This window comes from Ornithorhynchus anatinus, chromosome 13 (assembly GCF_004115215.2).
Source record: "Ornithorhynchus anatinus isolate Pmale09 chromosome 13, mOrnAna1.pri.v4, whole genome shotgun sequence".
NCBI lineage: Eukaryota > Metazoa > Chordata > Mammalia > Monotremata > Ornithorhynchidae > Ornithorhynchus > Ornithorhynchus anatinus.
The window spans coordinates 37,738,937-37,755,180 of NC_041740.1; the positions used below are offsets into that span (position 1 = coordinate 37,738,937).

The 16,244-nt window shown below is 50.8% G+C and overlaps 3 protein-coding genes across 3 annotated transcripts; 1 reads left to right on the plus strand and 2 right to left on the minus strand.

Moving 5' to 3' along the window:
- The first annotated feature begins 540 nt into the window (after positions 1–540).
- LOC100092622 (3-galactosyl-N-acetylglucosaminide 4-alpha-L-fucosyltransferase FUT3-like) lies at positions 541–1,698 on the plus strand. The gene has a single exon (XM_001521136.3). It carries the CDS (start codon positions 541–543, stop codon positions 1,696–1,698), a length of 1,158 nt encoding a protein of 385 aa, XP_001521186.3.
- Positions 1,699–6,649: 4,951 nt separating this feature from the next.
- Positions 6,650–14,920, minus strand: LOC100092619 (TRPM8 channel-associated factor 2-like). The gene is made up of 6 exons (XM_039913854.1): positions 14,901–14,920; positions 13,372–14,398; positions 11,120–11,333; positions 10,313–10,552; positions 8,671–9,008; positions 6,650–6,919 (listed from the first exon to the last, which is right to left on the minus strand). Exons 1-6 carry the CDS (start codon positions 14,918–14,920, stop codon positions 6,650–6,652), a joined length of 2,109 nt encoding a protein of 702 aa, XP_039769788.1.
- A 113-nt stretch (positions 14,921–15,033) lies between these two features.
- LOC114815947 (TRPM8 channel-associated factor 2) lies at positions 15,034–15,673 on the minus strand. Its single transcript, XM_029077386.2, has one exon. The coding sequence runs from the start codon at positions 15,640–15,642 to the stop codon at positions 15,034–15,036; it is 609 nt and encodes a 202-aa protein (XP_028933219.2). The 5' UTR covers positions 15,643–15,673.
- Between the last annotated feature and the right edge of the window lie 571 nt (positions 15,674–16,244).

The following is a 16,244-nucleotide window of genomic DNA, read 5'->3' on the forward strand; positions in this document are numbered from 1 at the left end:
GGGCAACAAGGGGGCCTGAATTTCCCTCCCCACACCGCATCGGAGCTCTCAGTGGATAGAACTCGGGCTTGGGAGTCAGAGAACATGGGTTCTAATCCCACCTCCACCACTTGTCTAATGTGTGACCTTGGCCAAGCCACTTAACTTCTCTTTGCCTCAGTTACCTCATCTGTAAATTGGGGATTAAGACTTCAAGCCCCACGTGGGACAACCTGATTACCTTGTATCTAACCCAGCACTTAAAACACTGGTTGGCACATAGTAAGTGCTTAACAAATACCATTATTATTATTAACCCAGACCATGATTTAGAGCCAGGGAGGGGAAGGAACTATGAGAAGAAACTGTCTTTGTGAGGGGCTCCATGTTAGTAGTTCCCTGTTAGCAGCAGCCTGCTGATTCCCAAGGCAGCAAAGGCTCTTTGCACGGGACTTCGTGTTAGAGATCTTGCAGAAGCTCACCTCTCTGTCCCAGAGGAGGGCAAAGGGATCAGTTTCATATTGAATCAGGGATGGAAGACCCTCGGGTGGTTGCTAAAACATGCTTACAGTTGGCCTGGCTGATGATTTCTCTGTTCCAGGTTTCCTCATGGAGAACTCTTACCTGCTGAAGATCTCCAGTTCCAAGCAAGTCCTCATCTTCTTGCTCTGTCAGTTCGTGGCTTCGTTCTGCTTGCTGTCCTTCATCCAGGGGTCCAGAGAGCGGAGAATGAATCTTCAGTGTCCCTTGCAGTCACCTCCAGGATCTGTGAACACCACTGAGGTGGTCCCGGGCTCGACTGGGAAACAGGAGCATCAGCTGGCCATTATGCTGTGGACCTGGCCCTTCCATCAGCCGTTTCCCCTTGAGAGCTGCCCGCCGCTCCACGGTGACCTCAACTGCCACTTCACGGCCAACCGCAACTTGTTGCCATCGGCCGACGCCGTGATCGTCCACCACTGGGACGTGCAGGGCAACCCAAGGCAGCTGACCCAGATCCACCGGGACCCAAGCCAGCGCTGGGTCTGGTTCAATCTGGAGTCTCCATCGAACAGCCACAACCTAGGGGCCATGGACAACCTCTTCAACATGACCATGTCCTATCGGAGTGACGCTGACTTCTTTACCCCCTATGGCAAGCTGGAGCCACTGGATGAGCCAGAGAACTTCACCATCCCCCCGAAATCCAAGATGGTGGCTTGGGCGGTGAGTAACTGGAACCCGTCCTCCCGCCGGGTGCAGTACTATGAGGAGCTGAAGAAACACCTCCAGGTGGATGTATTTGGGCGCCAACACAAACCACTCCCCAAGAGTCAACTCCTCTCCACACTGTCCCAGTACAAGTTCTACCTGGCCTTCGAGAATTCGCAGCACCAGGACTACATCACCGAGAAGCTGTGGCATAACGCCCTGGCCTCGGGCACCGTGCCCGTGGTCCTGGGCCCCTCCCGCAAGAACTATGAGCGCTTTCTTCCCTCAGAGGCCTTCATCCACATAGACGACTTCCCCAACCCCCAAGCTCTGGCCCAACACCTCCACAGCGTGGCCAGCGATGAAGCTCGCTACCGGGAATACTTCCAGTGGAGGAGCCATTTCCGGGTGGTGCACAAATTCAGCTGGATTAACCACTATTGCAAGGCCTGCCAGGGTCTGCACGTGGCCACTGCCTATCGGACACTGCCTTGCTTGGCACAGTGGTTCCTGGGCAATCCACAGTAACCACCCTCCTAGCTCACTGCCACCCAGAGAGATTACTTTGTCCTTTTCTTTCTCTCAGTTCTCTCTCTCCAACCTGCCAAGCGGAACTGAGGGAGCATGAGACCAAATTATCCCCTAAGGTTTAGGATCTTGCACAAGAACCCAAATTTAGTACACAGTAAGCATTCAATAAATACCTCTGATTGATTATTTGTGCCTAGCCCTGAAATATTTAAATTGCTGCTTCATAAAAAAAAAAAATCAGGAGAATAATAATAGTAACAATAATGACAGAATTCATTAATCAATCCAATCGATCAATCACTCTTGAGTGCCTGTGTGGGCACTTGAGAAAAGATCACCCCTGTTCTGGTCACTGAAAAAGAGACTCGGTGGTTGGCTATAGGCCTGCTTGAATAAAATGGAGTTAGACGATTGAACTAACCCTAATGGGTGGAGAAAAGGAAATAGATCCTTCCTTAGCTGTCAGTATACCGGCATACACTCTCCCACACCTTTCTGAAACGCCTTCACACTTGGATTTGGACTCTTTATTCGCCCTTCTCTCAGCCCCACAGCACTCATGTACATATCTGTAATTTCTTTATGTCAGTGTCTGTCTACCCCGCTAGACCGTAAGCTTGTGGGCAAGGGTTGTGTCTATCAACTTTGTTATACTGTACTCTCCCAAGTACCCAGTAGAGTGCTCAATAAATGCCATTGATTGATTAATTGATTTTGTTTCTCACTTGGTCCTTAGAATCATGCTCGGGCCAGACTTTAATAAGTAATTGCAAGAGAACTAGGAGCAATGTAGTAATAATTATTGAGGTATTTATTAAGTGCTTGCTATGTGCTAAGCACTGTGGTAAGTGCTGGGGGAGATACAAGATGATCACACTGGACACAGTCCATTTACCCCATGGGGTTTCCAGGCTAAGGTATTAATCCCCATTTTACAGATGAGAAAACTGAGGCACAATTTAAGTGGCTTGCTCACAGTCATATAGCAGGGAAGTGGAAGAGCAGAGACTGAAACTCAGGTCTTCTGACTCCCAGGCCTGTGGTCTTTCTGCAGGCCACATTGCTTCTTGAGAAAGCACTTTCAGAATCATGGATAGATAATACCAGAGGTTGCTTTACCAGGGACTTGGAGGGATCAGTGGATTGAAGGCTTTTTTAAAAAATGGTATTTTTAAACACTCTTTATATGCAAAGTGCTAAAGCGGATACATAATAATCAGATCAGTCCCAGTCCCTGTCCTCCACAGGGCTCCCAGGCTCAGAATGAGGGAAAGCCGAAATTTTAACCCCATTCGACAAATGAGGAGAGGTTAAGTGACTTGCCAAATGTCATCCAGCAGGCCAATGACAGGGCTGAGGCTAGAACTCGGGTCTCTTGACTCCCAGACCTAGGCTTTTCACACTTTGTCCCGCTGCCATATCAGTGAAGCTTCTCCTTAAATCCTGGAGAGCTGCACAGGGTCCCAGGCCCACCCACCTTCCTTCCTGGGAACAGAATTCCTCTATAGGGTCCTGAGCACCCCCCAGCCTTGCTGCAAAAGTTGCATCAGGCTGAGAGAACACTTCTCCCAGGGAACGCGCAACTTAATGCGTCTCTTGAGAACCCTGAGTGACAGCCACGAGGGGTTTGGCAGGGGGGATTGGTTCCCCAGAAGAGCCCCGACCCCATCTTCCAGCTCAACCCCAAGGTTGCAGGGTGACAGCTGGATGGAGACCTCAGCTGTGTCCTCGTGGGGCCTGGGGAAGGAGCCCCTGCCTGGAAGGATACTCGGGGGCTGGGAGGGATGGAGGATGCCCAGTAGAAGGTGCTGTGGTCACTGGCCGGAGGGACGATGAGCAAGGGACAACTGGACTCCAAGAACCACCAGATGGTGTTGCTAATTGGCCATCTGGAAACATCCCTGTTCTCACTGAACAAAAGCCCGTTACCTCCTGCCCTCACCATCCTAGCTTGGAAGAGATCCTCTTCTGCTTACAGCACAGTTGATCTCCTTGGACCGACCATTTGCAACCTGCTGGTGTGTGGAGGACCCTGCTGGTGTCTGCTGTATGAATCTTAGTTGGCCATGGTCCCTGGACAAGTTTTAATCTCATTGTTTCAGAACTGATTAATGAGAGACGGCATGACCTCGAGAAAAGAGCACAGGACTGATAGTTGGGAGACCCAGGCTCTAATCCCAGCTCTGCCACTGCCCTGTTGGGTCACCTAGGGCAAGTCATTGAACTTCTCAAGGCCTCCGCTTTCTCATCTAGAAAATAGGGGGAAAACATCTATTCTTCGACTTAGAAAAGGAACCCTTAATGGAACTGTGGCTGTTTCTGAACCGATTGCCCTGTGCTTGACTCATAGTAAGCACATCATAAATAGCATCGTTACTGTTATCAGGGTTTGATTTGCCGATGCTGGTGACGGGGCATAACGGACTGGGCTGGAGCTTATCAAACTTGGGGGCAGCACTGGAGACTACAGTTTCCTTGGGCTTGAGTTTGAATTCTAACACAATTCTCCGGAATTTTCCGCATAACCTTCCCCCCAAAACTAAAACATTTGTATCTCATTTCAGGATTCCTCTGAAAACAGCAGTACGGAGTGCCATTTTCCTGCCAGTCAATCAGGTTATCAAGCTTCTAGACTGTGAACCCGTTGTTGGATAAGGATTGTCTCTATTTGTTGCCGAATTGTACTTTCCAAGCACTTAATACAGTGCTCTGCCCACAGTAAGTGCTCAATAAATATGATTGAATGAATGAACTGCTCCTCAGCAAGTGCTCTCCTCCTGGAGTTAACCCCAAGCCCCGACATCCAACGTATCCTGCTCTCCCAGTACTTAGTATAGCGTTCTGCCCATAGTAAGCGCTCAGTACATACGATTGCTTGATAGTAGAACCCCGGGCAGCACTAAGAGGCCTTTCCCGACTAAACCCTCATTTCCTCTTCTCCCACTAAGGCCAATCTAGCAGACGGCAGGGGATGGATAATTGTGCAGAGTTGGGTTTGCAGGTACTCTGACTCTCCTAAAGCCCACGGCTGGAGGAGTTGATATTGGGCAAATCATTAAAGTTTAGAACTTCTTTCCCTGTTTCCATGAGGAAACAGGCCGGGAAGAAGACCTGCTCCCACAAGCTCTCGTACTCCTCCATCGCCAACGAGACTCTGACCCTATTTTGTCTACTCGTCCGTGTTGTGTTTTAGTGTTTCATCGCTCCATCCCTTCTAACACTTAAACCCTTAGATTGTGAGCCCCACAAGGGGGAGGGACCGTGTCTAATTAATTCCTACCTGCGCATTCTCTCCCACTACTTAATACAGCGTTCTGCACATAGTAAGCACTTAGTAAAAATCATTTTCACTACTCTGCGCTAGTGGGACTTGACCAAAGGAGACGTAGAGGAATAGAGTGAGGCCTGGTGAATCAGAACTGATGGAGGAGGACAGCTCCTCTGTAGGTAATTCTCCGAGTCCTGTTCAGTGCTCCACTATCAATCAATCATATTTATTGAGCACTTACCGTGTGCAGAGATTACAGTCCAGAAGGGGGATACAGACGTTAGTATAAATAAATAAACTAAGGATATATACATCTCAGAGCCTCATAGCTGAGAATGGGGTGAATGAGGGTGCAAAGGTGACACAGAAGGGAGTGGGAGAAGAGGAAATGAGGGTTTAGTCGGGGAAGGCCTCTTAGTGCTGCCCAGGGTTCTACTATCAAGCAATCGTATTTACTGAGCGCTTACAGTGGGAAGAACTCTATACTAAGTGTTTGGGAGAGTGCAGTAATGAGATTCCCTGCCCACAAGGCGCACAAAGTCAACTATTTAAGGGAGGGGCACTGCAGGAAATAACCACGGTGAGAATACCTCCATCTACTCCCCCCACGCCACGCACAAAACAAAAACACCCAGAAAATATTGTATCTCAACCAATAGGAAAACTATCCAACCTCCAAATGATTCTTTGATTTTTCTCTCACTCCTTTAGCCCTGAAGGTGGATGCTATCCACTAGTGTTTCATTGTATACTAACTAGAATTTCAACAAATAACAATAATTCCAAAACCAAATATGATTAATTTCAGGATAACCACCTGCTTTTATTATTCAACTCTGAGTCTCAACCAATCGCTTCCAATTGCCCACTTCATTAGCTTAATGAATCAAGTCGACGCTGGTGAGCTGCAGAGCAGCTCAGCAAAGACGTGTATTTCAAGAGAATGCATTTCAAACCTGATTTTAGTTTTAACTGTTGCAGCTCAGTTCTTCTTGTTTAGGCTTTAGCACTGTGGATTTTCACCAATGATTTTTTATAGATTGAAAAATTGCTTTTACATTATTGATTTCTGTTGTGTGGGTACATATACATCTGTGCAGACATAATATAATGCTTTACCTAGGGAAACTGTCCTCTGTCTCCTGCCCCAACAAATCTAGGCTTGTTCCTGCCCCGGCCCTGTTTTTATTATTATTATTGCTATTATTATCATTCATTATTATTAATACCACAGTATTCATTAAGCACTTACTATGTGCAAATCACTGAAGTCGATACACCATAATCAGTCCTTGTTCCACAAGGGCCTCACAATCTATAGAAGAGGAAGAACAGTTATTTAATTCCCACTTTACAGATTAGGAAACTGAGGGACAGAGAAGTTAAGTGTCTTACCCAAGATCTCACCAGGCAAATGTTTTGAGATGCATTTACAGGTTCCTTAGCTATATGGATATATGTATATCCATATATACAAGTATATATACAAACATATGTATATAGGTATATATTTCTTGTACTCAGTTATTCATTTTGATCACTCTAATTGTAAATATTTGCCTCCTCCTTAAAGTCTAAGCTCTTTGTGATCAAAGAACCTGCCACTTCTTTATTCTGTGCTTCCTAAGCATATAGTACAGTACTCTGCCTCCCTCGGGGCACTCAGTACATGTTACTACTTCAATTACTATTACTGCTTTGAGGGGAGAGGTAGGGCAGTAGCGGATTTTCTAGCCACACAGGGAAGGTTTCCTCCAGTTCTCGGGCAAGCTTCTCCTCAATGGGCCACCCCCAAGCCTTGAAGAAAGGGGCCAAATTCTTCTTCACCAGCTGAGAAAACTTCTGGGCCCACAAGTTCATCTTGGCCTTGTTGTCATCCGGGACACCGGTCTCGGTCTGGTAGTCAGCGAATAGCTGGATGAAGGGCTCCCAGCCGAAGGCCTCCTGGAGCTGGGGGAAACCGAGGAAAAAGCTTCCGGTACCATCAGCCTGGTGCCATCCACCTCCTGCCCTGGACTTCAACCCTTCTGAGGGTACCAATGGGCATTGGGGAGGGATACCAAGAGAAGCACCCTCCCCTAAACCCACTTGGCAGTTTCTCCAAGTACTGATGAGCCTCTCCAAGCCCAGCTGCCCCTTTGGCAGCAATCAAGACAGGGTGGACAGATGCTTCTGGTGGCCTTCATTGCACCGGGAAGATGATTGGTTCGTGGGACTCTGAACTAGGTGAGATCTGTGACTCAGACAACTGACAATAAAGGGAGAAAGGCAGTATAGGAACACTTGAACCCCCAAGAGGCCGATATCAATCAGGCAAACTTCCAGCCAATCATTTGGCAGGTGGAAGGATTCATTCATTCATTCAATAGTATTTATTGAGCGCTTACTATGTGCAGAGCACTGTACTAAGCACTGGGAATGTACAAATCGGTATCAGATAGAGACAGTCCCTGCCCTTCGATGGGCTTACAGTCTAATCGGGCGAGACAGACAAGAACAATAGCAATAAATAGAATCAAGATGTGCATAGGCACTACGGATTTGGAGTGAGCGGATACCTAGGTTCTTTGAAGGGGCATACTCAAGGGGCTGTCTGAAGTGTCACGCAGCATGAGAACGTGAATTAAACGGTCAAGCAGTAGTTTTTAATAATGATGATGGTATTTAAGCGCTTACTATGTGCCAAGCATTGTTCTAAGCACTGGGAGACATACAAGGTTATCAGGTTGTCCCATGTGGGACTCAAGTCTTAATCCCCGTTTTGCAGATGTGGTAACTGAGGCACGGAAAAGCTGGGTGACTTGCCCAGGGTCATATAGCTGACAAGTGGCAGAGTAGGGATTAGAACGCACAACCTCTGATTCCCAAGCCCGTGGTCTTTCCACTAAGCCACGCTGCTTCACTTTTTAGTGAGTGCTTACTATGTTGAGAGCACTTACTACGAGCTTGAGAGAGTACAATATGGCAGAAGTAGCAGGCACATCCCCTGTCTGTAAGAGGCTTACAGTCTAGAGGGGGAGACAGGCATTCATATAAGTAATTTGTGATGTAACATTTGTAATAATAATAATGTTAGTATTTGTTAAGTGCTTACTATGTGCCGAGCACTGCTCCAAGCGCTGGGATGAACCACCAGGCCTCACCACCTCTACCTAATAGTCTTGAGCCCTAGTGGGCTGAATTGCACCAAAAAGGACAGGTTGCAGAGCCCCTGGATGCAAGGCGTCTTTTGAGAACAAGATCTGTGTCTACCTACTCTATTGTTCTCTCTTAAGGGCTTACTACTGTGCTCTGCACACAGTAATTAGCATGAAGCAGCATGCTTCATAGTTCAAACAGCATGTCCTAGTGGATAGAGCACGGACCTCGGAGTCAGAAGGACCTAGGTTCTAATCCCGGCTATGCCACTTGCCTGCTGTGTGACCTTGGACAAGTCACTTAACTTCTCTGTACCTCAGTTCCTTCATCTGTAAAATGGGGATTAAGGCTGAGAGTCTCATTCGGGACATGGACTATGTCCAACCTGAGTAACTTGTATCTACCCCAGAACAGTGCCTGGCTAGTAAGTGCTTAACAAATATCATTTTTAAAAAAGTAAGTGCTCAGTAAATGGCACTGATTGATTGATTCTCTTAAAGGGGGAAGTATCTGTTGGGATGGTCTGTGAGGATGGGGACACATGCAGGGAAGGGGTGATTTACCTGCAGGTATGTCTCGAGGGCCACAAAGACTTCCCATTTCTTCAGTGGGGCTCCCTGTTCCAGGAAAGCCTTAACCCTGGATGCCCTTGCCTCTGGCCGGAGGGACGTGTGGGCCTCGTGCCTGGGGATCCCCAGGACGGTCTCACTCACATACACTGACCAGAGGTTGCAGGTGGCCTCGCTGGTGTGGGGAGGAAATTCCCAGTTTGACCGCTGCTGGTTGTGACCCAGCTCGTGAAGGGGGCCCCAGAGGCCCTTCTCCCAGATCCTCTGCAGGTTCACTACCTCCTCCACTGACTCGAGGTGAATCATGATGGGGTAGCCGGCGTGCATCCAGCCTGTGGGGAGAAACCATGGGGTATCTTGTTCACACGGGGAGACGCTCCTAGAATACAAACCGAATTGACAGAAGCAGCATGGCCTAGTGGAAAGAGCACGGGCCTGAGAGGCAGAGGTCCAGGGTTCTAATCCCGGCTCCACCACATGCCTGCTGAATGACCTCGGGCAAGTCACTTAACATCTCAGTCCCTTGGTTACCTCATCTGTAAAATGGGGATTAAGACTTTGAGACCCTTGTGGGACAGGGACTGGGTCCAACCTGATTACCCTTTATCTACCCCAGGACTTAGAACAGTGCTTGGCACACAGTAAGTGCTTAACAAGTACCATTATTATTATTATTATTTTTATTATCTCCTTCTACTGCAGCTTCCTGAGTGATTGGTGTGGGACTGGGTATACAACTAACTCTATTGCACTATCCCAATGGCCCAGTACAGTGCTCCACACTACGTAGGTGCTCCATACATAATATCCATTGATCCTAGTTTGTAATAGTGGTGCTGTCACAGAGCTGGCATTGAGGAAACTTTCACAGCGGTCCTCACCACGGGCAATGCCGTCAGTGAGCTCATTGCAGGCAGGGAATGTGTCTGTTTGTTGTTACATTTTACTCTCCCAAGCACTTAGTATAGTGCTTTGCAATAAATATGATAGTAAATATGATAGAATGATTGAATGAACCCTATAATGGGCTGTATTGTCAGACGAACGCTCCCTAATTCCCCACCAGCACCCTAGCACCCCTTGTAGGGACCCATGGACTTTCCGACAGGATGGGGTGGAATTTGCCTTTGTACTTGAATCTCGTGTTGTGTATTTTTGTTCACCTTTACCTATGGAGCTGATAGGTCCGGCACCTTTCTTTTCTCTGGTATTTTTTGAAACGCTTACTATGTGCCAGGCACTGTTCGAAGCACTGTTGTGATCCCAGATAATCAGGTTGGACATAGTCCAGATCCCACAAGGGGCTCACAGTCTGAATCCCCAGATGAGGGAACTGAGGCCCAGAGGAGTGAAGTGACTTGCCCAAGGTCACACAGCAGACAAGTGGAGGAGACAGAAATAGAACCCACGACCTTGTAACTCCCAGGCCGGTGCTGTATTCACTAGACAGCGCCGCTTCCACTGTGTCTGTCTCCAACCTCCCAGGCCCTCTCCTCAGTCTCGGATTGTGAGTCTGTTGGTCTAGGGACCACATCCAGACCGCATCCGTGTATTTCTTTCCCAGCTCCGAATATAGCGCTTTGCACAAAACAAGCACTTCACTGCTAATATTACTATTCCACCACCTATTACTTACCTGCCGAGATCTGCACGTCTGCCACGATCCTCTCCGGCCGGCGGAGAGTCTGGGGAACGGCGGCCAGCTTGGACACCGCTCCCATGATCTGCTGCCAGATGTCCAGGAGAGGCTCCGGGCTGTCCAGGAGGCAGATGTTCTCAGCGGGCACCGTCAGGGTCAGGTTATCTGTCTCCAGCTCGGCCCAAGGAGCTGGGTGGTGACGGAGGGTCTTGTGCCAGGCTGAAGGACTGGTCTCCCCTGATTTGGCATGGAGGGAGATGGAGGAGCTGTCAAAGGATGCTGCCAGTGGGCGAAGGGGAAGCAGCAGAATCTGGGCCTCCCAGATGCCAAGACACCAGTAGCAGGTGCCCCATTTGTCGTGAGAAGCATGTTTAGGATTTTCCCATTAAGTTGGGATGGGCTCCCTGTGAGAGGTGAGTGAAGAGCATCCTCCAGGGGGTTGGTCCAATATGCCCAATGTGGTCTCAGCCTTCTGGGACTTCTACCCCATATCTGGGATACTGGGACATGGTCCTCCATTTTCCCTTCATTTCTGCCATTTTGAACCTGTTGCTAGGATATTGAGTGTCAGCCACCCCATTAGACCTCATTCTCCTTCCACTTTCCTGGGATGGGCGCAGCCAGTTAGACTTAAATAGAAGAAAACACTTTGGGTGTGGTGGGGGGGGGGCGACTCTCTAAGAAAAGTGTTCCCATATGAGCTCTGGCCCAGCATCCGGGGACCAGAAAAGGTCCCTGGGATATCCAGAGACGCCCTCCCCTCCCATCACCCCGGCAGCCCCCTGACCCAAGGCCAGGGCTCACCCAGCCGGAAGAAAGGGGCTTGCATGGCCCCTCGGACGGTGACCGGGATTGGGTCCAGCTGGCATCCCGTGGGCAGCACGATGTACATAAGGCCTCCCCACAGGCTGGACACGGTCACCCTCTCCGAGCAGACGTCAAACCGGGATGTCACCACAGGGGGGCGCTTCAGCTCCTCCGCCTCCGTGAGGTCATCCGAGTGGCAGCCCACCTGCACCTGGGGGAGGGGAGAGGGCCCGGTGGGGGACGGTCCCCCCCATCACAAGGATGCGAGAACCGAATCAAGGCACTCGATCCTAATGCGACCGGAACCGACCAGACCGTGAGAACTGCAGGGGTCCCCTCGTTACTCCCATCCCCCTCTAAAATCCCTCTAACCGGTCACCCCTGCACTCACAGTGAAAGGCTGACACCTCTGGCTCTGACTGGAACCCCTCAGTGGTATTTATTAAACTCTTCTCATGTGTCAAACACTGAGATGATAGCATAGCATAATACAACATAAAATAATATTATAATATAAGATAATCAGGTCAGCCACAGTCCCTGTCCCACATTGGGCTCTTGGTCCAAGGGTGAGAGAGCACCAGGTATTTAGTGCCTCTTTTACAGATGAAGAAACTGAGGCAGAGAGAAGTCAAGTGATTCGTCCCAAGACCAGATAGCTGGCACATGGAGGAGCTGGGATGAGAATCCGGGTCTCCAGACTCTGAGCCCTGGGCACTTTTCACTAGGCCACTCCATCTTTGCCAGAAGCCTAGGATGAGTGAGAATGGAAATCCGGCTGTTACAGTCATGGGGACCATTCACCACCCCCTACATCTCGGAGCCGATAGGTTTAGCAGCAAGCAGCTGTTGGTTGGGTCACATTCCCGGGTAGACCTTTTCTAAACCCAAAGGGGGAGAGAGGGATGGGAAGAGGAGGAAGGAGGTGAGGACCCTGAGACCATCCTCCCCACTCTGTCCACCCCTGCAGACACTCAGCTTCAGCCGCTGCCTCGCTTCCGGCAGGCGTGGGCAGGCCCCACGAGGGTCAGTTACCTGGAGGTTGGCATCGGTGGCAGAGGGTGGGAACGTCAGAACAGCCGTCTGCCATGGAGGGAGGTAGAGTCCAGTGCTTCTCCAAGTCTCTTCACCTGGCAGGGGCCCAGAAACTGTATTGGACTGCATTTATTTACCCTGTTTGTATTAGATCTCCCCCAGTGCCAAAAGCAGTGTTTAGCACAAAGTAAGCCCTGAATAAATATCACCATTGTATTATACTTTCCCAAGAGCTTAGTACAGTGCCCTGCACACACTAAGCGCTTAATAAATAGAATTGAATGAATGAAAGTATTACTATTAGAGCTCATGCAGGTGTTTGGACAAAGAAGCAGGTTTCTCAGGGAGAACTGAAGGAGGTCAATCTCAAGATAAGGTCCACGCAATGACTCCAAGAGTGCAGGTGCCACATAAGTGATTGATTGATAGATGGATCTCAACCTAACAGAGCATAATTGGTGGGACAGGTTCCCCTCATTCAGTGCCCTGGGGCATCACCCACTGGGCTAAATCCCCTCAGGGACCCCCTCCCACTCTCCAATCACTCTCTCTCAACCTCTGACCTTGTCCCACCCAAAGATTTCTGAGTCGGGTTGGAATCATTCAGCAGACATCGCTTACCGCTCCCCCTTTTCACCTAAAGTAGGAAACTGGGGAGAACCCATTCCATAGTGTAGCTTAATAATAATAATGATGACGATGGTATTTGTTAAGCGCTTACTATTCGACTGTTCTAAGAGCTGTTCTAAGAGCTGGGGGAGATACAAGGTAATCAGGTTGACGCATGTGGGGCTCACAGTCTTAATCCCCATTTTATAGATGAGGTAACTGAAGCGCAGAGAAAGTCACACAGCTGACAAGTGGTGAAGCCGGGATTAGAACCCATGACCTCCGAGTCCCAAGCCTGTGCTCTTTCCAATAAGCCAGCACAGGCCTGGGAGTCAGAAGCACCTGGATTCTAATCCCGGCTCTGCCACGTGTCTGCTGTGTGACCTTAGGCAAGTCACTTCACTTCTCTGGGCCTCAGTTACCTCAACTGTAAAATGGGGATTAAGAGTTCAAACTCCACGTGGGACAGGGACTGTGTCCAACAGGATTAACTTGCTTCAACCCATTGCTCAGAACAGTGTTTGGCACGTAATAAGTGCTTAACAAATACCATTGTTGTTATTACTATCATTATACAAATTGGTCCTTTCCACTCCTGCCATTGCGCAGATGGTCCCAAGCCTTCTTGACTCCCTCTGGGTGGTGGAAGATCCCCTACCCTTGTTCTGGCCATTGATGAGAATGGTCAGCGGTGGGCCCTGGGGCTCCTCGGGACAGTTCTGGATCAGGACACCTGGGTGTGTACGGTAGAGCTCGGTGGCTATACCGAGCAAGACGGCCTCCTTGGAGCTGGCCCGTAACGGGGTTTCTTTGCTGACTCTGGGGACCCCCCCAGCCTGCACCAGCGTCTCCAGGTCCCGGTGGAAGGAGGAGAAGATGGGAGAGGTCTCAGCAGGGATCTTCAGGAGCTCCACACAATCCTGCCCCAGCTTCCTGATCCACAAGGACAGTGGGGGCTGCGGGTCTGTCTTCTGTCCGACCAGCGGCAGCAACTGGGCCAGGGCCCTGCGGAGGTGGTAGGCCCGTGGGCCTCCTGGTGCCGGCAGAGGCGAGACCTTCTCAGCCTGGATCCCTCTCTGCAGGATGCTGATCCCGAGGGGGTTGAGGATTCTGTTGCCTGGGTAGTCGGCGACGGCAGAGAGGTGTGGGTGGCTGAGGGCCCAGTTCCAGGACTGGCCCCCGATGAGCAAACCGCCTCCCTCTGCCACAAACTCCTGGATCTCTCGGGCCTGGAGGGCGCTGTACGAGTTGCAGCAGTAGACACTCAGGTCCTCCCTCAGCCCAGTCAGCTCACACGAGACCTCCTCGTTGGCCAGCAGGGCCCGAAGCTCGCTCAAGCCGTCGCCGACACCGACCGTCCCCTTCCTGCCCCTGAGCAGCCAGCGGACGACATTGAGGATGAACGTCTTCATCTGGGGGGCAGAGAGCTGGTTCTCGTGGGAAGCCACCACCACTCGGCCACGTCCATGGTGCCCGGCAGCCAGAAATACCCCGTGGGCTTCATCCAGCCCTACGGGGAAGGCCAATGCACCGTGGACCAGCAGTGAGGAGGGATGCCCCGTGTCCTGTAGGTTGAACTTGGAGACTCCCAGCAGAAGTTGCGACAAGTCTTGGGTCTCATCCAGCCCGTGCCTGGAAAATGAGAGAAATGGTTCAGGTAGTATCAGCCCAGCCCACCGGAGGAAGTGTGTGTTGGGGGATGGGGGCAGGGAGTGGGGTGGGGGGGGGGTGCGTGTCAGACTGGAGCCGGACTTCCAGGAAAAGGAGCACTCAAGGTTGTTCCCGCAGCCTGATGCCTGTCTGGAACCTTCAGCTTTCATCTCCCCACCTAGGGGACGAGCGTTTGGATTTGATTGGAATTGATTGATGGGACCCAGCCCTGTCTACCCAAAACCCCCTCCAGCCACATCCATCTCTTTCCCAGGACCCACAGCTTCCAGCTTAGAGTTCTGAAAAAGTCAAACCAAAGAGGAATGAAATGGAGAGGCAGAGCTTTGAGAAGGTATCTTATGCCTTCTGCCTGATTTCCCTTAAATTCGCTGCGAGATTTCATCAGATCTGCTGCCTGATTTTCCCTAGAACTCTTGCCTGATTTCCTTTAGACCTGATGCTTGATTTCCCTCAAGACCACTACCTGATTTCCTTTAGACCCATTGTCTGATTTCCCTTAAGCCCACTGCCCAATTTCCTACAGGCCGGCTGGCTCTGGGCCCTTGAATGCTAGGTTGGTGAGGGTGACAAGTGCCGGTATTCAGTAGGGGGCATACTCACTGGACAAGCAGGGGGATCCTGGGCATTTTCTCTGGGACACTCACGGTCCCCACTTCTCCCAAGCCTCTGGTGAAGTAGACGCCGGCCACGCTGGTCACCCGGTTGCCAGGGAAGTCAGACAGCACCTGGTCCGGGCCGTGCTGGCTAGCCCAGTACCAGGCCTGGCCCCCGATGAGCAGCCCTCCCCCGGCCTTCACGAACTGGACCAGGTCCTCCGGCCGCTCCAGCCTGTAGGCATCACAGATCCGAACCCCGACCTGAACTCCCTGCTTCTCGGGACCAGCCGTTTCTGGGCTGCACCCAGGGAGGGGTGCCAGGCCCTCCTGGACACTGACCAGGGCATCCGGGCGGGGCTTCAGCCACTGCACCACATTGCGGAGGAAGCGGGCAAAGCCAGGGTTGCTCAGGTAGCTCTCGTGGGCGAGGACCACCATCCGGCCCTGCCCGTATTGGGCCGCGGCAGCAAGGACCTGCCCTTTGGTGTCCACGAGCACCGGGAAGGACCGGTCACCGGTGAGTAGCAGGGCGCAGGGCTGGGCCGGTCCTGAGAAGTCCAAAGTGCCGATGTCACTCACCAGAGCCTTGTAGGCGGCTCCAGGATTCATTTCCAGGTGTTGCCGGAGTCGAGCAGAGAGCCTGGAGCTGTGAAGATGGGTATTATCCGCTGCAGAGGGTGAGCTAAGGGGCTTGTCACGGGTCAATCTAGTCTGCCCTGCCAGCTTGGCTTAGTGAATGGAGCATGGGCCTGCTAGTCAGAGGGACCTGGGTTCTAATCCCAGCTTCACCTCTTGTCTGCTGTATGACCTTGGGTAAGTCACTTAACTTCTCTGGGTTTCGGTTACCTCACCTGTAAAATGGGATTAAGACTGTGTGAGCCCCATGTGGGACAGGGACTGTGTCCAACATGAGTACCTTGTATCTACAACAGCACTTAATACAGTGCCCGGCATGCAGTAAGCACTTAACAAATACCATTTTAAAAAAACTGCTTGCATACAGCTGCTCTTCATTTTCCAGGCTCAAAGTATGATGTAGAGGGGGAAGAGCTTTGGGGAGTGAGAAGAAAGAGCCAGGAAAGGGAAATGGAGACCTAGAGACGCTCAGAACTCCACGGCTGTCCTTTCCATCTTGAATCTGTTGGTCAAGTGGCTTGGAGCCGCAGCAGGGACCCTAGGTAGGCTCAGCTCAGCCCAAGGGTCCCTAGTCC